At 59.7% G+C, this 22,514-nt stretch overlaps 2 protein-coding genes across 2 annotated transcripts; both read right to left on the reverse strand.

Moving 5' to 3' along the window:
- Positions 1-775: 775 nt before the first annotated feature.
- LOC147527345 (uncharacterized) lies at positions 776-5,521 on the reverse strand. The gene is made up of 5 exons (XM_086624254.1): positions 5,434-5,521; positions 4,665-4,786; positions 2,850-2,948; positions 2,238-2,402; positions 776-922 (listed from the first exon to the last, which is right to left on the reverse strand). The coding sequence occupies exons 1-5, from the start codon at positions 5,519-5,521 to the stop codon at positions 776-778; spliced, it is 621 nt and encodes a 206-aa protein (XP_086480380.1).
- A 2,926-nt stretch (positions 5,522-8,447) lies between these two features.
- Positions 8,448-19,821, reverse strand: XYLT2 (xylosyltransferase 2). Its single transcript, XM_086624085.1, is given in 13 exon segments — positions 8,448-8,744; positions 8,746-8,771; positions 9,148-9,481; positions 9,930-10,125; positions 10,238-10,500; positions 11,409-11,428; positions 11,431-11,584; positions 11,984-12,200; positions 12,360-12,440; positions 12,851-13,053; positions 13,378-13,553; positions 14,039-14,510; positions 19,687-19,821. Coding segments are annotated over 13 exon segments (2,574 nt in total).
- Positions 19,822-22,514: the final 2,693 nt, after the last annotated feature.

Raw genomic sequence — 22,514 nt, forward strand, 5'->3', positions numbered from 1 at the left:
GTAAACTGGGTCAGCCACACAAGCCCACCTTTGCTTTATGTTCGTTGCGGAGACCACCAGCTGTTTTGTCCACACTTCTCCTGTCCTTTTCCAGCTTGCACATCCACTCACACGGTTCATCTCAGGGCTTGGTATTTGCACACCACAGGTGACACAGCCCCTGGAGCCTCTCCAGATCTTCACCTGAAGGCCGTGCAAAATTGCTCTGAGCTGTAGAGGACCGTCACTGTGAGAGCACAGGGCGATGCTCCAGTGCAGGTGCGTTCTGCCGCTCGCGGGCGAGGATCCCCACCTGGTATCCAACACACCGATAGGGTAAAATGTTCTATAACCTAAGAAATAAGTGAAGTAGCACAGCACGACCACTGTCTGAGGTCTGATCCTTGGCACGCCGGGCAGTGCTTGCCTCACGGAGGTATGATACACCAGCTGCCTGGAGGAGCTCCAGCTGAGCAGACCTTCACCTTGGCTTTGCGCCCTGCGTAGAAGCAAGCAGCTGGTCCATCGCCTTTGGTAAGAGTTCGTTTGCCAGAGAAGAGCGAGCAACGTCCCTGGTTGCTCTGCTGGGACCACGGTACCTGGCAGTGGCTCCGTGGGTGTCCTAGTGCTGCGGGAGGGACGTCTCTGCTGGCTGGGTCTGACTCGCCTGTGTCTCAGCTTATGGTGAATCTGGGTGGAGGTCTGAGGTTCAGCCGTTCCCTGCGGACGAGAACGGTGTCACAGGCACTTCTGTTGCTGACACCACGAGAAGAGGCAGTACGCGGAGGCCGAGGCCTTACACGTCTGTGTTTCGCTGAGTGTGGTAGCTGAGAGGAGCCTGGAAAGGGTCTGGCACACCACGTCTGTCCAAGGTCTCTGAGCTTCTTAGTGTTCCTGAGAAAGCTGGAGGATGCCTCAGAGCGTGCTCGTAGGGAGGCGGCATCTATTGAGGAGAGAGGAAGAGCATTACAGCTGATCAGAAATAACCAGATTATCTCACCTCTTCTTACAGAGCGGATGACAAGGCTCACAGCCACCACCAGCCTGAAATTAAATTCCTGCAGTGCTCAGAGCAGCGAGCTGCTGGCTAGATGAACACCTGGAAAACCAGCGCTTCGCACCAGTTTGCAACACGGCAGGGCAGAAATCCACTGGAGAGGCACATTCCCCCCACTCCCCCCTCTCACCCTCTGTGCCCAGTTCTTGCTCTTCCCTGTCCCCCTTCAAGGACTTGTCACTAGGCCAGAAAATACTTGACTTTTGTTAAAACAGGACTGTTCGCTTTCCTTTGTCTAAGGATCAATTCCTGGGATTTATACAAGCACCTTCAAACCAGGCTCTCCACCCAGGTTTGGTAGCGAGTCTCACTGCACAGCAGCAGAGAGGAACCTCCGGGCTGTTGTGACGTTTATTTTGGCAGAGCTGGGCTAGCTTTGTCCCCATAAGGAGTGACAGGAGCGCCACAGGGATGCTGTGGAAGAGCTCCCACTGGCCTGCCTCAACAACTCCTCTTTGGGACCTCACTCTCCCGTGCCCTCAGAGCTCTGGTTTCAGGGCAGGTATCAATTACAGCTCCCAACACTGAGCAGCAAGTGCTGACTTCAGCAAACTTTATGGTGCAGCTTGAAGAGCGCAAAACCCAGGTGAATCAGTAAACCTTCAGGGCTCTACTCAGGGTTTCGAATGTTTCTGTTCTGCTTTAGTCAGTGAGGTCTCTGTTCAACAGGAGTCCCTCAGGACGCTGCTGCAAGACCTACTTGGCAGATGCACAGGCTTGTGGGAGTGCAAATCTGAAATGTCATAACAGGCAAAGCCTCCTGCTCATAAATAAGCCATAAACACTTCAAGGTAATAGTGAGGGGCCTCCCAGAGGTGTCCTGCAGGGAGAAGGGAGCAAGAAACCGTGGAAGCCTTACAGATCCAAAAATAACATTCCCAGCTTGGGCTTGTACTGAGCAGATGAGATGATCCAAAGGGCCTGCCCTTTCATCAGCAGCTCTACCCTGCCTCCTGGCAGAGGCGTTTCTGCAAAGGCACCGCGAGAGATCAATCATTAACCGACACGGATGTTCACAAAAGGAGCCTCCTGGTACACTTTGTGCTCTTCCCAGAGATAAAGGCTATCAGAGAAAGGCAATCACAGAGAACAGAGTCCTCAGCTACTGCAAATTGCTGAAGCAAGACCCAGATACAGACCGGAGCGGGGGACTGCCCCCACACCTCTGCCAGCACCCTCGTGCAAGGGAGAGAGAGCTCACCTCCTGGGAAGGCTCTGCCCACAGCCCAAACCTCTCAGCGATCATCTGATGGATTTCCCGCTGGCGATCTTTCTTCCGCACGCTCTCGTAGCTTGGCAAGCGGGGCTGCTCCCAGGAAGGGAGCTGGTAGCTGCTGGGGGGTCCAACGCAGAATAGCTCATCTCCCTAGAAATACCCACCCCAGAAGAGAAAGGTCAGCGCGGTGGTGGCTCTCTCTTTGCTGGAAGTTCATGGCCTGATGCCACCTCAAGTTACTTCAGGGTTCAAAGTTGGAGGTGCCCTTCCTTGGACTCTGAGAGAGGAAATCCTCCCTCCCTGGAGGTAATTACACCACGACCTGCTCTGCAAATCCCAGGCCCTGAGGGATCTGCCTGGCACTGCACGCCCAAACACCTCTGGGCACTGTGCTGTCCTCTGCAGTATCCCTGCCCCCCAACACCACCACCCCCAGGTTTTTACACACCAACAGCACTTCCCAAAGCTGCTCCTGCTGTCCAGCTCCTTCTCCCTATGCCACGAGCTCCCCAGGCCCCATAACCACAGTCTCTTCCCAAGCTCATCAGGATCTTTGCTACCATTCCTCCCAGCTCCCGTCAGGGACCCAGCCGTCACCTGCACACCAGGGTTGTCGACAGCACTCTCCAGCCGTGACGCTCCACACTGGGGACCCACCAGCCGCTGGCTGCTGCTGAAGTAGGGCGGGGGGCGGTCCTGTAACGAGGGGTCAGGAAGGAGGATGTGAGCAAAGCCAAAACCCCTCGCATCCCGCCTAGCAGCGAGCGGAGCTCAGCCAGCTCCCATGGGACAGCCTGGGAAATGGGACTCTGGGCGGACGGAGAGCCGCTACCTCTGCCCGTTCGGCTCATGTGGCTCTTGTCAACCTCTGCCTGCCTGTTTACCGACACCGACAGCTCGGGCACATCCTCACCGGGCAGCACAGGGCCAGCAGCAAGCGCCCGAGCCAGCTGGCACCGCTACGCAGCCCGGCCAGAGGGATGGCAGCCCGGCGGAGGGCAGGGTTTCATCCAGACTCAGCAGAACTCTCTCTCTTCGGGGACAACAAAGAAACAACTCAACTATTCCGCTGGCGTAGATAAGAGCTCCACCACATGCCCAGGGTAACAGGATTTGTAATGCTTCTCTACCCAGAGTGTTTCAGAATAACGTAGCAAGCCTGCAGAGCAATAGCTGTCCTGTTCCTGAGCAGTCTTGCTAAAGACTCATTAACCTCGATTCCCTGTCAAGGTGTTGAGCAACAGCAGAGATCCCGCTCACAGAGCAGCCCCTCGCGCCAGAGCCAGGACTCAGCCATGGGCCACTCTTTGCTCTCAGAAAAGCCCCATCTCTGGCAGCAGCAAACGGACCAGAGATTCCCAGAGCAACCAGAGATCCACAGGGGGAACGACAAAGTGACAGATTTACTTTTGCTCTTAACCGAGGAACTGTTTGTCTCAGCTCCACAGCCCAGTTCCAGAAGCTGCAGGACATCAGGCTGGCTGGGGGCGCAACTGTTTGTTTTAATAACTGATTAGCAAAACCAGCACGACCAGCGCAACTACACCTGCTTGAAAACTGCCTCACACCACTACAACCACTTCACTTTTTCTGATGGAAATACATCCCATATACGTTCCCTTTCCATATATAGTTCTTTGCATCCACATCCATCTGTCCACGCAGTCCTTTGGTAAAGGAAAGATGCCTTTTCCTTTAACCACCCACCTGAGAGCCAGGCCCAAGCACGGCAAAGCCTCTGCAGCTCACGGCGCATCCTGCACAGCCTCGGGAAGCAGCTCCGCAGGGCGAGGAGCGCAGCGCCCAAGCCCTCTCCCCAACGCATGCCACGGACAGGTGGTGGGGAGGAAGAGGAGGAAAGGAGCAGAGGCAGTGAAGCAGGCAGGGGACCCACCACCACAAAGGCAGCGCTGGCTGAACACGTTGCTCTTTTCCATCACCAGCTTCCCCACTTGAAAGCCAGCCCCAGGAAATCACGGATGCGAGCGAAAGGGCTTTGTCTCTCGCTGCTCCGCACCCGGGAGCTGTGCACAGAGACAGTTGCCAGGAAAGCGAGCGGTTTTGTCCGCCTTCACCCTGAGCTTCCAGCCCCCTTCCCTGCAAAACACACAGCTGTGCCGGGGGAGAAGGACACCCCCCTCCCCGAGCTGCGTGGGCAGCTGGGGAACCTGCAAGTGCCGGGCCTTGGAGATATCACCCGCAGCGGCACAGCCAGGCAGGGCTGGGTGGATGGATCTCTGGGGCAGGGTGGGAAGAAGGAGGAGGGAGAGCTCGGCTCTGCTTGGAGGCCCCACAACCACCAGTGAGCCCGGCCAGGGCTGGTGATGCTGCTTTGCAGACCCCAGCGCCAGGGGACAAGAACTCGGGGGGCAGCCGGGGACTCGAAGGCAGGAGGAGAGGGAGGACACTCACATGCTGGCTGGGGGTCTGGAAGAAGCGGCAGGAGCAGAGAAACTGGCAGCACATGGGGTCCCGGTGGTACAGGAGCAGCAGCAGGATGAGGATCGCCACAATGAAGACAGAGGTGGACACCGCTGCCAGGGGAAGGGAGAAGAGGGGGATGAGCCGGTGGCCCAACGAGCCCATGGACCTCCCTGCTGCCTCCCGCCTTCACCCTCCGGGTGCCTCGGCAGAGAGCAGCTCAGAAAAGCCCCAGACCAGCAGGTTTCACCTGCAGCCCGTCCAGAGGATGCCAAAAGCCCCGTTGCGCCCATCATCTCTCTCTCCCTGCGAGACTAGGAACATCCTGCAGAGCCAGAGGGGCTCAGCTCCATCCGGACCGCTGCAGCACGGACCAGCCCCCGCAGGGTCCGGACCCTCGGCACCCCTGTGCCCTCCCGCCCGCGGCCGGGGCTCTCGGCTCACACTCAGCACCTCGGCAGGTGCCAGCTCACCAGCATTCCAGGAACCCGCGGCTCCCACCCAGCCCACACTCCGCTCCGCGGAGCCTACCCGGCACCGCCAACTCCTCCCGCCACTCCGCTCCGGCCCCCAGCCCTGGGAGCCAGCAAGGCCCCGGGGGCTCCAGCGACCGCTCCTCCAGGTCGCCCCCGGGGCAGAGGGAGTCGTCTCGCCAGCACAGCCCAACGCCGCCCCAGGAGGCAGCGGCAGAGGCTGATCCCGCACGGCAGCCACCCCCGCTCCGCTCTCGGCTCAGCCAGAGCCCCCGCCCGCTACTCACTCGCGGCGATGACGATGGGCAGGACGTTGCCGTCCATGGCCGCACCGGCAGCCGCCGTGTGCGCCGAGGCCTCGCTGGGGTGCGCCATCCCGCCACCGGCAGCCCCCGCCCGCTGCCCGCGCCCCGGCGGCGGGGGCGGGGCTCGCTGCACGGCGCGGCCGCAGCGGCGCAGAGCGGCCCGGCCCCGCCCCACCCCCCCGGCTCCCATTGGCCAATGCACCGCCCCCCGGCTCCCATTGGCCACCGCGCCGCCCCCCCGGTTCCCATTGGCCGCCAGCGGGACTGGCTACTTTCGCCGGATAGAAGGAGAGGCCGGCGGTTGCCGTGGCGACGCGGCGCGCGGCGGGGCGGGATGCGGATGGGCACCGCCGCGCTGCAAACGCGGCCCCGGTCCGGGCCAGCGCTCTCCGTGCCTCCCGGCCGGCCGGGCTCCCGTCCTTTCCGCTCCGGAAACAACCGGCCCCCGGCGGAGACACCCCAGGCCAAGCCCAGCTCGTCCGCGGGTGCCCCAGCCCCAGGCGGCCCTCGCCGGGGTTACCGGAGCACCGCTGTCCCGGCCGAGCAGCCGCCAGGAGCCGCAGCCAGACCGGGTGCCGCTCCCTGGCCCCGCACGGCGCTGCCTGAGCTCGAGAAAGCGGGCAGGGAACAGCCCCAGCGCTGCCCCCGTCCCCGGGGAGGGAAAGCTGGGCTGGGCTGCGGGAGGCTGCCAGCCCTCGCCCTCTGCTCCAGCCCCGCGGGCACCAGGAGGTGCCCCTTCATTAGCTAATTAGCATGTTAACGTCAGTGCAATGTACACGCTGAGTAACCCGAGCAGGCAGTACCCGCAGGGCACCTGCTGCCAGGGCCGGCCTCTGTGCAAAGAACCAGCCGGCAGCTCCTGAGCCATAACCGGGCTCCAGCCCCAGCCGCGAGATGAGAAACAACAGCTTGGCTTGGGCCGGCATCGCCCGAGTGAACAAGCCCACCCTGCCCCCACACCCCATGCCCAAGTGCCCAGGACAGATCTACACCCTCACCAGCAGGGCAAGGGCAAGAGAAGCCCCCCCGAATGCTTTCTGAAGCCCAGCAGCTCCCCCCAGCCCTCCCAGCACGTGCTGCACACACCCAACACATGGCACCGCAGACAGATGTATTTGTGCTGATGTTGCATATTTAAGACAACTTTACATAATGCTCCCGACACAGTTCTGGCATCCTCCCTTGCAGCGGGGCCAGGCCCGGCATGGCCCCTCTCACCCCACATCCCTCCCCAGCCCTGGAGCACCCCACGAGGGAGCGGGTGCAGGAGGGGTGGGCTGTGGTGCCATCAGGTATCTGCCCTCACCCACCAAGGTCTCCATCTCCCCTCGGCGTGAGGAGGAGCCCATTTCACAACGCGCCTCTTACAGCATCAGCATCCTTAAACCATGGAGACCGGGAGCGTGAGCCTCATCAGGTAGGGAAGCCTGGGGCATTGGAGGAAGGTGAAGGATGGCACAGATCTTTGGAGACAGCAAAACACAACTGGCCAAGCCACTGGTTCCTGCTGACCCTGCTTTGAGCAGAGGGGTTGGGCCACATGATCTCCAGCTTGTCCCCAGCAGCTCCCCGCTGCAGGGGCAATACCCCTTCCCAAGCTGCGGATGAGATGTGAAGCGTCTTCCCAGGGTGAAAACCAAACGCAGACTTCTCCATGCAGCGTCGGTCTTGGAAGAAGGAACATCAGGCAGTTCCCAAGCCTGGGAGGACGGTGGGAAAGGTGACGTTCTGCTGCACATCTTCCCTGGAGGAGGGGAGGAAGCAGAAGCAGTGGAGAGCAGATAGAGCCGCCAGACCTCGCCTCTTTGCTTTTTAGCCAGGGAAGCACAGCAAATCCCAAGGGCTTCTGTCAACCTGGGAGAAGAAAAGGCTGGGCCCAGGGGCTGTGGCACAGGGCAGCCCTCCAGGCACGGCAAGCTGCTGTCGTATCTGCAGCAGGACGTCAACCCCAGGGATGGCATTTTGGCAGGGGACTGGGGCGTCCCTTTGCTGAACTGGAGACGGAGGCAGCAGGGTCTGCGGCGGCTTGTTGGGCTTGAACCGTGTGCTCCTCCACTCGCCGTCGCACAACACACACCGGCAGCTCCAAACATTTGGCACAGTTGGGCAGCTGCCTTGGAGGGCAGGCAGCACCCCACAGCCCTGGGGCACCCCTGCCCGAGGGGCAGCAGGGTGCAGTTCCCCAGCAGCCCCCAGCAGGAAATGGGGAAACAGCAAAACAATAATAATAGTAATAATAATATTAAAAAAAAAATGTAAACTACCCAGCACCCTGTCCTGTAGTGCCAGGACACCCAAGAGAACAAGGTATGTTAGAGTCTGAGGGGAGATGGAGACACAAGGACTTCCCGGCCAGCGCGGGGTCTCGTCTCTATTGCACTTTGCGTCAGATATATTTCTGTAAATATATTTATAAAAATACAAACTAAAGGGCAGGGGTGGAGGGGATGAGATGCAAGCCCTGGGCCAGCAGCAGCTCCGTGCATACGGCAGGTTTTGACCCATTCTGCTTCTGCCTGTCCCTAGAGTCCCTTGGCAGCCCTCCCGGGGGGGCAACCAGCAGCACAGGGCCCGATCCTGCAGAGATCCAGCCCGGGGCTGGGCAGGGTGCTGAGTTGGTCCAACGCCTGCCCATCCGCCAGCCTTCCCTCCTTCCCCCATCACCCCTCCTGAGGCTCCAAGGCCTGGAGTAACAAATGCACAGCTCTTCCCAGCCACCAGCACCATCTGTGCCCCTGTGGTGATGGGCACCCCAGCACACTCTCCCTGGCCAGCAAGGGCCCCTTCCCAGGGGAGGTGGGCAAGATGGACCCCACGCCTCCCCCTACGCCCAAAATACCCACAGGAGAAGGTTTCCCCCTCCCAGAGGTTCCCATTCTCTCTTCTTCAAGTGACTACGGTGCAAATGGCACAGGGTGATGTAGTCTGGAGATCCCCCCCACGCCTGTGACGGAGGATGCTCCTCGCTCCCAAGGCTGCCCCCCCGGCTGCTCCTGCTACCTCAGCCGCCCGTCAGGTTTGACAGGCCCCAGTTCTGATTTGGGGTCCGGGGAGAGAGAGCTCCAGGAGGTTTTGCTGCAGGTCTCCAGGGATGTGCAGGCAGAGGAGCTGCCGACGCAGACGTCTGCTGCAGACCAGAAGGTGCCGATGGTACCGTCCGCCCAGTCCTCCAGCGCCCTGCCCGTCAGCTGGGCCTTCCGCACCGCATCCTCTTCCACCTCCTCGGAGCGCGGCAGGTTAAGGATCCCCCCCAGGCCCTGGAAGCTCTGCTCCATGTACTCGTTGCGGGGGGGGGCCACCGTGCAGCCAGTTGCTGTCATCTGGGCAGGACAGGGAGAGAGGAGAGGGGATCAGCAGCACAGCAACACCCCAGCACCCTGCCCTTCTTAATGCCACCCTCCCTGCAGGGTTCACCCTGTCCCTTTGCAACCCCAGCCCTCCTCCAGCTCAACGAGAGAGGTGCTGCTGCAGGATTTAGGAATGGATACGAACTACAAACCCGCCCTCCACAACTGCCTGGAGGGTCTGGTTTGAGGACTCACATGGCAGGAGCCATTCTTCCCGTTGGTGTCCCCTTGCCCTTGTCATCAGCTGCAGCCCAGAGAGGCCAGCACCAGTGGGAAGCACCCTGGGAGGGAGGGCCCATAGGGAGACCCCCGCCCCACTCAGTCCCAGCCTCCAGAGCATCCTCCTCACCTTTCCTGAGAGGCTGCTTGCGGTTGAAAGTCTGGGGCACCACCAGGAACTGGTTTTCCCCCAGGGGCTCCCAAAACTGCAGGAGGCGGATGGTCCAGACACCGGGACGCAAGGGCCGGTTCAGGGGGGGCTTGTACTGGGTGAACTCTGCTTCAGCATCCACCGTGATGTCGTAGGAGGCAGCGATGACGTAGGTGGGGTCAATCCACACCACTGTGGCTGTCAGGTTGGGGCCTCGTGACCACTTCTGCATGGCCACTGGCTCATCGAAAGGCCCCATCAAGCCTCCAAAATTGCGGAAGAGCCTTTCCTTGGGGTCCCACTCTGTGCCCACCTGGAGGGACAGGAGGCACAAGCAGTGGGACACTGGGCAGGGAGACGCTATCAGCGCAGGTTTTGCATTTCACCTCTTCAAACCAGGGAAGGCACAAACTTTGGAGCCCAAGGCAATGTACATCTCACCCTCTACAGCTGTCCTGCCTGCCTGCACCACCCGGCACTAATCCAGCTGTGTGATGCCTCCTGCAGCTGCAGGCGCTGGGCACCACAGCCTCAGCTTCCCCCCTGATCCCCTTCAGGGGATTTTCAAGCTTTCCCCACCGATAAGCTCCACATTCCACACACAAGCCAAACTCCTGGACAAAGGTTTGTTCTCAGACATGACAGTGGCACTGTGCTCCTCTGTCCCCACAGCACGTAGGTAGGAACAGAAGGGTGGGCAGCGCAGTGTGGGAAAGCCAGGCAGGAAAGCAGGTGTTGGGAGGGAAACTTTCCCCATTTACCTCAAGGTTTTGTAAGCGGTTTGCCTGCGCTCCGTGACCCGCCAGCTTCAGAGCTCCTTGGGGCATCATCCACACCTCCAGGGACTCGGCCTGCCCAGTTGCCAAATTCTGCACTTCCTGCATCACCAAGTAACCCTGGAAACGGTCGTCATAGAAATATAAGTGCACACTGGATGGGAAGCCCCGGGGCTCAAATCTGGAGAGAGAGACAGACAGAGAGGTTGCACATCTGCACATCAGCATCCTCCCAGCACACGATGCAGGCCACCACTTGGAGTGTGGATCACGCCCACGGCAAATGCCCTCACCTGCACAGCTTGTCAGCCTTTGCTGCTGGTGTGGTCGTGGCTTTGTGGAGCCCCAGCCTGGAGAAGGCTGTGTAGAAGGTGAGGGTGACATCACTGAGGCCGCTGAGCCCATCGACACGGTCGTAGACGTTCTCCCAGTACGCCTTCAGGGCCGGCATGTTAGGGGGATAGCTGCCGTAGAGGTGTGTGTCCAGGATCTCCAGCACTTCCTGATTCACCGTTGACTCAAATTTGCGAGCGAAGAAGGTGGGTCTGGAGAGTTGCTGGAAGAGAACAGGCATTTCTAACAGTGCTGGCTCCAGCCCCTCTGCCCTCCCACCCGAGCAGGGCAGCTGGGAGACAGACAGATGGGGAAGAAACATGCTGGGACCCATCCTGCCCCCTTTGAGGGCACAGGCTAAGGAGCAGCAAAGCACAGCCAGCCTCTCTGTGGGATCCTCTGTGGCAGGATCAGCGGGAGCACACGGTACACTTGCTGGTAATGCAGATGGGCTCCTATCTCTCCCACTGCCTCCCCCTTTCTGTGCTCAGCAGCAGCCATGTGTCATCTAGCTCCTTTACTGCAATGTCTGTATTCAGATGGGCCCCTATCCTGCAGAGCCACTGCGGAGCCCTGCACAAGGCCTGGCCACGTGGCACAGCTTGCAGGATCAGGGCCCTGCACTACATGAGTCCAGGACTGCCCGAAAATCCTGCTAACTTCCTTTTTCCGGGCTAAGCGTACCTCCCTCAAATCCCCCTTGTTCAGTCTATGGCCCTACTCACTGAGAGCATGGGAGACAGGTCGTCACAAGGTGCTCTGTCCTGCCAAAGAGGACAGCACGCTGGAGTGGTTTTACTGAAAAGGTATTTGCCCCAAGTGACAGGTCTTCAGTGAAAGAGCAGGAAAATGGGAGAGAAAGTCTCGGAAGAGGAGCAGCATTACAAGCAAAAACCTGGCTGCTGGGCAGAACAGCCAGCGTAATCCCGCTGCCCGAGCATTTACAGACACGTCTGTGCTGAGCCCCACGGCGGCTGCGGAGCCAATCCTGCTCCCGTCCCTTGTGGGGCTGGGGTGAGGCTCATGCAGGCGTGCACGGCAGCTGGCATTGCACCCAGGCAGGGGAGCTCAGAGGGGAGAGAGACAGGGAAGAGAGGAGAGAGCGGGAGGAGAAAGGAGGATCTTTTTCACCTGTAGCCGGAGGAAGTCCTGGGTTTGAAGTCATTTGGGGAGCACCCGCACCAGTCGACTATGTGTTTATATTGGCACTTACAGCCCAGCTTCCGGTTCCAGTTGGTCACTCGGAGGTTGTTATCGACCAGTGTCTCGCAGGCGTGACTGTTCTCCAGGACCGTGTGGAAGAAGGACTGTGGACGGCAGAGAAGGGACAGGACACTCAGTGAGGACGGAGGACAGGTGGTTAATGGAGACATGCCACCCCTCATTCACGGAGGAACAACACAGGCCCCAGCAGCTCCCAGACAGACACCTCTCTCTGTTCCCAGCACAGGGCAATGCGTAGATGAGGCTGTGCAGCCACATTGGTCCTTATCTGGCTCAAAGTGCAGGGCTGGATATAAACACGACCCTTGGCTTGTCTACTCCTCTCTCACCTCTTTCATACTCAGGTCTGGGCCAAAGGGAGGCATAAAGCTGCCTGCAGAAACCAGTTCCCTTCATAGCTACCCAGGGCAGAGATGAAGTGGGACAGTGATGTTAAGTACAGCGAGAAGAAACGCAGCCCGTGTCCCACAGCCAGCACCCACCTCAGCTGGCAGGAGCGTGTAGGTGTAGAACTGGCGCAGCTGGGACACCAGCTGGTCGTCAGCGTAGACCACGTACTCCACGAAGCTGCGCGTCAGCGAGAACCAGTCGGAGCCCCCGTCCACCACGATGCCCTCGGGGATGTGGCGCTCACCCAGCCGCCACATGTGGGAGTCACACTCATGGAACAAGCGATCCAGGCCCTGCTTCTTGATAAACCTGGGCACAGGAGGGAGGACGAGGGGTTAGGAGTGTCGCCCACTTTGCCGGGTGCAGCCATATCCAGAACAACCACCCTGCCTCAACTGTTTCAGTTCTTTTCTGAAACCCCTCCTTTTCCTGTTCCTCCAGTTCAGCTCTGCCCCTAGCTGGGATTACCTGGCATTGTCTCGGCCATGAGACTTCAGGAAGTTCTTATCTCGGTATTTGGATAGGAACATCACCAGCTCCTCATTGGTCCTGAGGTGCAAATAAGAAAACATTAAAGGCCTCTGGGGTAGAGCAGCCCAATAAAATTCACACCCTGCAAGAGCCACCAGATAAAAAGAGCCTAAGGCTGCTCGGTACGTGCTGACTCAACCCCCCGGCCCATCGCTGGGGAGACACAGACATGGCCCTTCTCCTGTCTGGCGCCTCACATGCCTGTTCCCCTGCAACACCCAGACCGCAGGAAAAAACAGCCTCCGAGGTACTGGCTGGGCTCCTTTGCAAAGACGGGACCCAGCCTGGCCCTGGAGCATCATCCCCAGCACGTGAGTGCAATCTCCAACCCCATCTTTCCTCAGCTCCCTGCTCCTCCCAAGGCTGCTGCAGCATCATGAAGCCCAAACACTTCCATCATCCTCCCCTGCCCCAGGCAAGGTCCTCACCTCGTGGGGTAGTCAGTGGCACTCAGGTTGATGAAGAAGTCCCAGGGCCACTCGGCCAGCTCCAGCAGGTCCTTCATGCTACGCAGGTACATCTTCAGCAGGCTGGCACCTCCCCAGATGGTCACCATGCGCCAGGGCGTCACACGGATGTTAGGGTAGTGCCGGGCCAGCTCCTCTGCCTCACGGTGGAGGTAGTTGGAGCGCTGGCAGGGAACACGGCTCACACTCAGCAGGGAGCTCATCTTCCCAGGGCCTCCTTGCTGCCAGCCCGGGGTCAGCCCTTACAGCAGTCTCCACAGGGAGGGAAGCAGCAAGACAAGACTGTTCTGGGCAGGGGGGACAGATCATGCTTCCCTGGGGTTGCAGAAATCGGGGTGGGAGGGTCACAGCTCCACCAGCAGCAAGGACAAACCCTACCCAGCCACTTCCTTTGCTTACCACCCATTCGTGCCCCAGCTCTGCCCCCTGTCCTGGTGACCTATCTGGGCACTGTGAGCATTCTCCCTCCCCTCACCCCTGCTGCACACCTTGTCGACGTGGATGTAGAAGAAGTGCTGCTGGTGGTACACAGCCTTGATGAGTCGCTTCAGCTGGCGAATGGCCCTGCCGTGCACAACCAGCATGTAGGCGATGCGCACGGGCTTGCTGGGGGGCAGCAGCTGCAGCCGGCTCTCGTCCCACTGGATGACCGGGCTGACCTTGCCTGTGCGGGGAGGGAGAGGGCTGTCAGCCATCCCCAGCCTTGGCACCCACCGCCCCGAGCTCCTGATAAAACAGGGAGATCAGAGCAAGGCTGGGGACAGCAGGGAAGAGCTTGGTCTCTGGCAAACCCCATCAGACTGCAGTGCCAGGGGCACGGGTGGCACATGCAGTCCCTTGTGTTACATTGACAGGGATGCATTGGGAAAAGGGGAGCTGTCCTTCTCTGGCCCCTCAAAACAGAAGATGCAGCTGGGCCTGGCTCTGACCTCTGCAGGCACTGCTGGTTGGAATGAACAGCCCAGCTTAAGGAAGCTGGCACAGCTTTGATTGGATTACAGAGGCAGCGGTAATCTGGAAATCAGTAACAGATTGAGGCCGCTTTTTGCCAGGTGGGACGGTTTGGTGACATAAAGAAGGTGGCCCATGCACCTGGCTGGGATATTCCCGATGCCCAGGGGCAACTGGGAGCACCCCAAGAGGACTCACCTGAAAGCTGGCAGTGGCGAGGCACAGACTGGGGCATGAGGCTGCCAGCCCGGTGCAGACACACCACGTTGGCGATCTCCTGTTGGCACTGCTTGCTGCTGGCCCGTGCCAGCGCTGAGAGGGCGTCTTTGCCCGTGATTTCGCACTTAGGGGTGAAGCTGTTCTCAGTGGGCTGGGGAGCCCCCTCCACGCTGCCCGTGTCGCCCTGCTGGAAGACAGCCAGCTGGGCCTCCCCGCGCAGCTCCGTCAGGTTTCTCCGGCTGGAGGAGTCCGGCGCGGCCGGCAGCCTCCGTCCTGGTTTGTGTCTCGCCGTGACAGCTCTCACCACCTTGGACACCAGTGCCCCAGGGCTGTCTGCCCGTCCCCGCCATCGCCCGTGCTTCCGGCTGGTGCTGCCCCGGCGTCCGGCAGAGCTGTCCGAGTCCTTGGAGCTGTCGCTGCTCTCGGGCAACCTGGCTTTTTTCTGCCGCTCCTGTTCCAGTTCCAGGTAGATGAAGAGAAGACAGACAGCATTAACTCGAGCCTGCTTCTCCCCAGCTCTGCCAACACACTCCCTGGAGGATCCCTGATCCTAGAGCTCAATGCCACTGGACATTAGATTGCCCTCCGCCACCTAAAACCCCAGGCTAAGACCCCACGCCCTGGCTTCCCACGCTGGGCTGGAGCAGGCGCTGCGATCGCCAGCTTCTCTAGAAATCCCTTTAACAAACCCTCCCGCCAAGCCAAGCGGATGTGTAAAGGGAGCAGTTAATTACGCTTCGTTACCTCTGCCAGGCTGGCTGATGAGTAGAAACAAGTCAGCCTTGGGGAGAGCAGAGAGTTGGGAAGTTCGGATGCCTGTGAGAGCCATGCTCATGGGAAAGTGCTTTCCCAGTGAGTCATGCTCATGGGGCTGGGGTCGTGTGCCCCCAGCCCACTGCAGGTGCGGGATCCCGACTGACAGGCAGTGAAGTGGCTGCCTGCTCCAGCCAGGATTTCACAACGCCCTCAAAACCTGCCTGCTCAGCTGCTGCATCGGGCTCCGCAGGAGGCAATGAGCACATTGGGGGCTATTCCTGGGCAGCAGCATCTTCTGAGGACGGGCAGCTGCCTCACAAGGACAGCGGGAACAAATTGGCCCCCTGCACAATCCCTGCTGTGGGCATAGCTGCAGGGAAGCTCACGGCCAGCAGAAACCACACGGTGCAAAGGCCGGAAAGCATCTGACAAGATCTGCCCACTCTGCAGTCCCTGAACTACCCATGCTGCAGTGGCACAGCCTGCAAACCACAGCTACCCAAGAACGGGCCAAGCCACCGCTTAACTTCAGAGGAGCTGGTGTCAGCGAGGATCAGCCGAGCCCCCTTCTGCCCAGACAGGTGGCACAGGCGGCCCGAGACAGGGGGTGAACCCTTCTTTAGTTACCAGGCAGGACCATCTGTTCCCAGAGCTATAAACCCCTTTTCTCCACTAAGCATTACAGGAGTGAGGAGTTGGGAGGCAACAGGCAAGGAGCGAGTCTTCTGCTGCGAGGACAGGGCTGAGCCCGTGGATGAGACCCGCCGGCCCCACTCACACCTCTGCTCCCCAACATGCCTGGCTCTGGGGACAGCCCCAACGTGACGACCACCCTCCGTTAGTCCTGCTCGTTCCCCTGGAAGGAGCCCTGTTCCCAGCTCACGAGCACACCCAGCTGCCTCCCTCAGCAGGGAAGTCGTTAGAAGCATCGCCATTGCCAGCCTTTCCGGAGCTGCCAGTTAACGAACTCAACGGTTACTAATTACTGCACCACAGCAGAGCAATCCCTCCATCCCAGCCAGGCAGGGAATGACTCCAGCCACGTTGCTCTGCTATATTTAAGACTCATATGCAGGACTTTTGGTAAGGCTTCCCATACCACGCCTCCAACACACTCAGGATCACTCCAGGCACCAGCCAGAGGTCACTTCTCCTGTCCTGCCTCCCTCAATGTGACACAGAGCCACAGGTCAGGCATCTACTTGCACCCTATCCCCAGTGCAGGTCTAGCAGAGCTAACAGCATCTGGTGTCCTGCAGGACTTCCCCTTCTGGTTGACTGACTGGTGTCCGCCACATAGGAGCACTCATCAGGCAAAACCAGCACCAAAACGTTCCGAAGTCACCAGAGGAATCCAGATGCTCGATTGCCAATTGCAGGAGCAGAGCCTTAGACCTCACAATTAAAATGGCTAGAGACAGTCCCCTGAAAACAAGCTGTTTGGGGGAAAAAATAAAATCAAGGAATCTCAGCGAAACTGGAAGAAAAGATGTTTTGCAGGAAGCTTCTCTGACAGCCACAGCATGAGGGGGACATCAACACGCAGGCCTCAGAGATGTGCTGCCTCCTGCCTGGAAGGTGAAAGCTGGGAGGTGAAGAGGGGGAAGAGACGTGACTGGGCTAAAACACTTCTCCCAAGTGACAGATCATCATCTCCACCCACAAGGACACTTTGTGGTTTGCGTTTTCCCGGTGCCAGCTCCACTGTGGACCAAGAGCTCCAGGAAGCTCCTACGCTCGCTCAGGAGCTGTCAGTGTCACCACAACAAAGGCAGGATCACTCCAGTCTCTCGGGCTCCCACCTTCATATGCAGGCAGGCTCGGGCTGTCTGCAGCAGGGATGCTGCCAGCAAAGGGCTAGGTACCAGTGGGAATTTCCTCTCCCATCAGTCAGTCTGGACAGGGATTGTGGCGGCTGATCCCAGTGCAACAAGATAATTTGGCTTCCTGGAGGCAGGAAACTCCATGATGAGCTGGGTAGATGGAGACTGATCCAGGTTCTGCTGGTCTGTATACCACAAAGCAGCTGCTTGGCGAGTAAAGGGAGCCTGCAGGACCCTGCAATCACTTGGAAAGAGAAGTGAGAGGATCCAAGCAGCACAGCCTTCTCACGGAGGGTTGGGCTGGTGCCTCTGATGTGGCTGAAGCCCCTTACAGGGCAGCGAGCAGTCAGTGCTGCTGGTGCGAGATGGGTTTACAACCTGCTCCAGTGAAGGGCAAAGATCCTCACGCAGTCTCTGCTCGGCTCACACCAGGGAGCCACCGGGAATGGAGGCTACAAAGGGAAGACAAGAAGACGAGCAGGCTTTGAAGAACCAAGCAGGACAGAGAAGGGGTCTGCCACCGGCAGAGATCAGAGCAGCCCTTTTGGGAACACCTGGGCAGCACAGGCAGCTGCCAGCCCGGGGCTCAGGGCTGCAGCTCAAGCCTCCAACCTCTGCAGACGCCCCAGCCAAAGGTGTTGGTCTGGAGAAGACAGCGAGCTCGCCGGAACGCCAGACACTCCACAGCGTTTGCAGGACTCAAGTCTTCTTTTCTCTCTCTACAGCGAGTTACGGTCAGGTTAGAGCTGTGTCCATTAGTGGGAAGGAGCTGTTTACGCTGGCAATTAAGAGATCTCAAAGTTCCCCAAATCCTTCCACGCCTGCAAGGTCATGCTCTCCTGGGAGGGTTCCTCCAGCTTTACCAGAAACGCCCCTGGGAAACGGCAGCTCCTTCAGGTCTGGCCAAAATCAGAAGCTGCAGGAGGGCACAGAAACCAAGAGCTTTGCCATTTTATAAGAATTAAAGCTTAATTGGACTTTTCCCAGCTTGCTAATGGGTTTGGGCTGTCCATAAAGTTCAGGATGGTTCTTGCCTTCTCCAAAAAGGCTCGTCCATTCCCAAGCTGTGGAGTTAGGCCTGCTAGTGGTGAACCATCCCCTCTCCAGGCGATGGGACCCATGGCCAAATCTGTCAGCTGCCCAGCTGTTTTGGGAAGAGACAGGGGAAACTAGGCAAGGACTGAGATAGAACGAGCCATCCTGGGAGGCTGCACAGGGCAGCAGCTGAGAAAAGTAGACAAGCAGCACAAGAAGTTGCAAAGGGAAGAGGAAGCTGGGAACAGTGAAGTCCTTAGATCAAGGTCAAGGGGAAGGGGCAGTCGGGCAATCCTGGCTGCCAGATCGATCTGCTCTCACGCTGTGTCCTTGGATCACAGACAACTCCATGTTCCCTCTCCTCGCCACATTTATTCCTTGTTTCTGGTTTGGTGGTGGGCGTACAGCAACACACAAGGATGCTCGTGGCCATTCCCAACGGCCCAAAAGTAGGCCTGGGGCTGGGAATTAATCTACTGAGTGAGTAGTCATCTTAGAGACCTTCCTCCCTGCAAGAGGCTGCCCAGTTCCCCTTCTCACCTCTTTGCTCTCAGAGAAAACTTTCTAGTCCTGTGAAAAGACCTGCCAACCACAGAGGCACTGAGAGGCACTCCACAATGGGGAGGGGAAGCTCTCGCCCCTCCAGAGATCCCCACCACTCACCTCACAGCCACTGGCTTTGCTCTGCCACAGCTACTGTGCTCACCCCACACCTGTCCCCGCAGAGCTCCCAACTCTCATCGCATGCCATTCCTGCCCCTGCCAAACCTGGCTTCGCCATCGTCCTGGGGCTTGTCGGCAACCCACGGAGAGTCTAGACAGCCCCTGGAGCACGAGTGTCCTGCCCAAGGAGGGGGGCTCTGGTGTCGTAGAGATATTCACCAGGGAAGCCCATACAGGGACTCTCAGCTCCTTCTCAATGCTCTCGGAGAAACCAGCTTCAGCCACTGGTCCACTCAGATGCAGCAGGCCTAGACACGGTCCAGGCAGCTCACGACAAATAAATTCAAATAAGCAACCCAGAGGTCAAGAGCTTGCTTTGAAGGTGGCAACAATGTGCTCCAGAGGCCTGGGTCCTCCTCAATACCTGTTCTGCGTGTGACCTTGGGCAAACGACTTTGCCAGCCCGTGCCTCAGTTTCCTCACACACAAAAAAAAGAGGTGACGCCTTTCGCCTTAGCGAGTGCTCTGACACAAAGACAACAGATGACAGCAAAAGGTCCTCTTACCCTCACATGTCATGGGGATATCCCTGACCAGACCAGCTCAATACAAGCTGCCACAAACTTCCTGAGCTGCTGTGCGTGCTCTGAATTACCATGTGTTTTCATATTTTCTTGGCTTGGGTGTCACCGACTCCAGCTTCCCACAACGCCTCCCAAACCACAGGGAAGCACAAGACCCCCATCGAGCTTCCCACACTCCTCACCCCACGCCAGACCCCAGTTGACACCCCTTGAGCCACAGGGTTCTCTTCTCATGTGCCGCGACCCCCGTGCTGCCGCAGCTGGAGCCCCCTCGCAGGCTGCCTGCCCACCGCCCCCAACCCCGCAGCCTGAGGCCTGTGCGACCCCCACCCACGCCAGGGACTCAGTCCCAGGACGGAGCCTCGTCAGCCCCACAGAGACAGCCGGGGTGGGGGGGCCACCCTCCTGTGTCCCCTCCCAGCTCCAGAACGAGGGAACACGCCATCCCTTACCCGGCACTGCTGCCCCAGAACCTCCCCCCACCCAAGGGCCCCCTCTGGCCTCAAGAGCCCCCTCCGAGCACGGACCGCCCTCCTGCGACCCCCCCTCCGGCCTCCCGCCCACCTCAAGCCCCTCACCGCCTCCCCTGTCCCCCCCGTCCCCTTCAGCCCCTTCGCCCCCCCCTTATCGCCCCCCTACCCCCCTCAGCGCACCCCCAGCCCCTTTATCGCCCCCCACCTCCCTCAGCCCTCCCGCCACCTCACCGCCCCCCTCGGCCCCCGCCCGCAGGGCCCCGGGCGGCCGACCCGGCCTCCCCGCGGCGTACCTCGGCCGGTCCCTCCTCGTCGAGGCCGGCGGAGGTCCAGAGGACGAGCCCCTGGAGCAGGAGGATGGCGAGGGCCGTGGCCACCGCCAGCCGGTACCGCCGCGCCAGCTTGCGCGCCCGCCCGCTGGCCACCATCGTCACGGCCGCTCCGCCGCGGCAGGGCGGGCTGCGCCGGCGCGCCGGAGGGGCGGGGCCCGGGGCGCGCGGCGGCGGAGCGGGGCCCGCGGGGCGGGCGGCGGGATGTGCGTGCGTGCGCGCGCACCGGCGCGTGTGTTCGTGCGCGCGTGCGCGTGTGTTCGTGCGCGCGCTGAGGTGTACGTGGGGGGGAGGAGGGGGGGGTGCGCGTGCGTGCGCCGGGGTGTGCCTGCGTGCGCGCGTGTGTGCGCGCGCCTGCGTGCACCGGGGCGGGGGGTGGTGTTCGTGCGTGTGTGCGTCGTGTGCGCGTGCCTGCGTGTGAGCACTGGGGTGTGCGTGTGTGGACAGGGGTGTGCGTGTTCCCATCCATGTACGTGCCCGTGCACGTGTGTACCGTGAGTGTATGCGCTTCTGCTGGTGTGCACGGGGGGGTGTGTTCGTGCGTGTGTGCACACACGTGCATGCATGTGGATCAGTGTGCTGAGGGGCGTCCTTCTGTGCATATGGCCGTGCATGTGTGCCTGTGTGTGCGTGCATGCACCACGGGCTGCGTGCATGCGTATCGTTGTGCGTGCATGTGTGCGCTGGAGCATGTCAGTATTCGTGCTTATACTTCTGTGCAAGCAGGGTGTGCACGTGGTTGTGCATGTGTGCCCTGGGGTCTCCATGTGCTTGTGAGCAGCAGGATGCGCACGTGCTTCTGGGTGTGCACGCTGGGGTGCGTGCGTGCTTCTGCATGCTGGGCAGTGCTCGGGTGTGTGTGCAATGCAGTGTGTGCCTGTGTCCACTGGGTGTCCGCATGTGTGTGCACACTGGTGTGCAGGTACTGGTGTGTACAGGGCAGTGCACGTACACGTTCACATGTACCAGAGTGTGCAGGTGTGCCTCAGGATGTGTGCGTACACCTGCACGTGTGTAATGCGGGCATTTGTGTACGTGTGTGTGCACGTGCCTGTGAGCACGGAGGGGTGTGCACAGGCGCACACAGGTGCTGTGTCCCACGGAGGAGCCTGCTCTGTGCCAGCCGCGGCCGCTGGGTTCCGTGGTTCCCTCGCAGCCAGTTCTGGGGCTGGGCACAGGGCCCGGTGCCCTCACCGGGTGCTCACAGCTCCGCTGCTCCCCGCAGGCAGCGTGCAAAGGCCTTGCTGAGCCCGGGGAGCCCCCCGGCCCCGCAATGCTGCTCAGGGAGCTCTCGGCAGCGAGAGGTACCGCCAGGCCCCCCGTGCTGGCAGAGGAGACTTTTTGGGCTCTCAGGAGCGAGTGCCAAGTTTGCTGCTGCCCCAAAGCCACCAGAATGGTTTTAAACTAAAAGAGGGGAGATTTAGACTAGCTTCAAGGAAGAAATTTTTTACAGTGAGGGTGGTGGGACACTGGCCGAGGTTGCCCAGAGAGGTGGCAGATGCCCCATCCCTGGGAACACTCAAGGTCAGGTTGGATGGGGCTCTGAGCAACCTGATCTAGTGGAAAGTGTCCCTGCTGATGGCACGGGGGTTGGACTGGGTGACCTTTAACAGGTCCCTTCCCACCCAAACCGTTCTATGATTGTCAGAGCGAGAGAAGCCCCGATGGCCGGAAACACCTGCGCGAAGGCGTGGGCAGAGCAGGGGCTCCTGCACGAACCCATCCCGCTGCCAAGCTTGCTTTAAGAAAAAAAAAACCTATCCCGTTCCTGTTTCTGCTGCAATAAAACCTGAAAAGATTGAAAACCTCTTTCAGGACACCCACTCACGCAGTGAGAAGAGCTCTGGGTGAGCTCCCCGGGATGGAACTTGAGCTCTAGGGCAGAGCTGTGCCAGCAGCAGACCCTCATCGTAAGGAAGCATGGCTTTGCCAGTAGCCCCTTGCCTCCCCCGCTGCCGGGGGGGAAGTATTTCGGCAAAGGAAATAGGAAGCAGTGTGTGGGTGCCGATAGCAGCTCCATGTCCTCCTGGGAGCTTCCTGGGCAGATGCTGCAGATAGAGCGGGGCGAACGGTGCGGCCCCAACTGCCCAGAGGGTTTTAATGGGAAGAGGTTTGGCTGAGAGGGGCTGCAGGAGGGCTTCGTGCTGCCCGCTGAGCTCCAGCGGACCTTCCCCTTGGGCAGGAGAACTTTGGGCCATGCCCATAACGGCCGAGAGCTGCAGGACTGCCTCGGCATCTCCATAGCAGCAGGAAAAAGCTCTCCGCATGGAAGGATGGGCCCTCCCTGCGGATAACGCACGGCCAGCCCGCTGCCAAGGCGGCAAGAGAACACTCATCTCACCGGGCAAAACCACTTGCATGGAACCATGTGCATGGAAGAGCTCAGGTTTTCTGCTCCCAGCCCTATTTCCATCAGGACTCAGCCCTTCCAACACCAAAAGGCGGAGGTTTCACCTGCCAGGCGTTATTTCTGTTGTCCAGGCAGCTGCCCTGAAACGCCACTGACACTGGAGAAAAGGCAAATTTCTTATGCTCTTGAAATTACCCGAGAGAGCTTGAAAGTCTTCAGATACTAAAACTTTGATGCTCAAAATGGCTCTTGCAGAAGGTGCTGCTGAACACCCCACCTTTGCACGCCTCAAAGATCCCACCCCGCGCTCCCCCGTCACGTAGCCGGTGGCTATTTCTGCCTTAGCACTGCAGTGAGGGGTTTAATTTAAGAAAGCCATTTAGTTCTTTTTTTAAAGCACAAAAACTACCTCCAGATACGGCATAATGGGATCCAGTTACCT

Source organism: Tauraco erythrolophus, chromosome 20, assembly GCF_009769465.1.
Source record: "Tauraco erythrolophus isolate bTauEry1 chromosome 20, bTauEry1.pri, whole genome shotgun sequence".
Lineage (NCBI taxonomy): Eukaryota > Metazoa > Chordata > Aves > Musophagiformes > Musophagidae > Tauraco > Tauraco erythrolophus.

Excerpts from the sequence above, each read along its gene's own strand:
- LOC147527345 (XM_086624254.1), bottom strand. The coding sequence starts at position 5,521 with ATGGCGCACCCCAGCGAGGCCTCGGCGCACACGGCGGCTGCCGGTGCG. Across the intron at positions 4,787-5,433 it reads GCCCATCGTCATCGCCGCGA|CGGTGTCCACCTCTGTCTTC; the intron begins GTGAGTAGCGGG and ends TTCCCCTGGCAG. Across the intron at positions 2,949-4,664 it reads TCCAGACCCCCAGCCAGCAT|GACCGCCCCCCGCCCTACTT; the intron begins GTGAGTGTCCTC and ends CCCTCGTTACAG.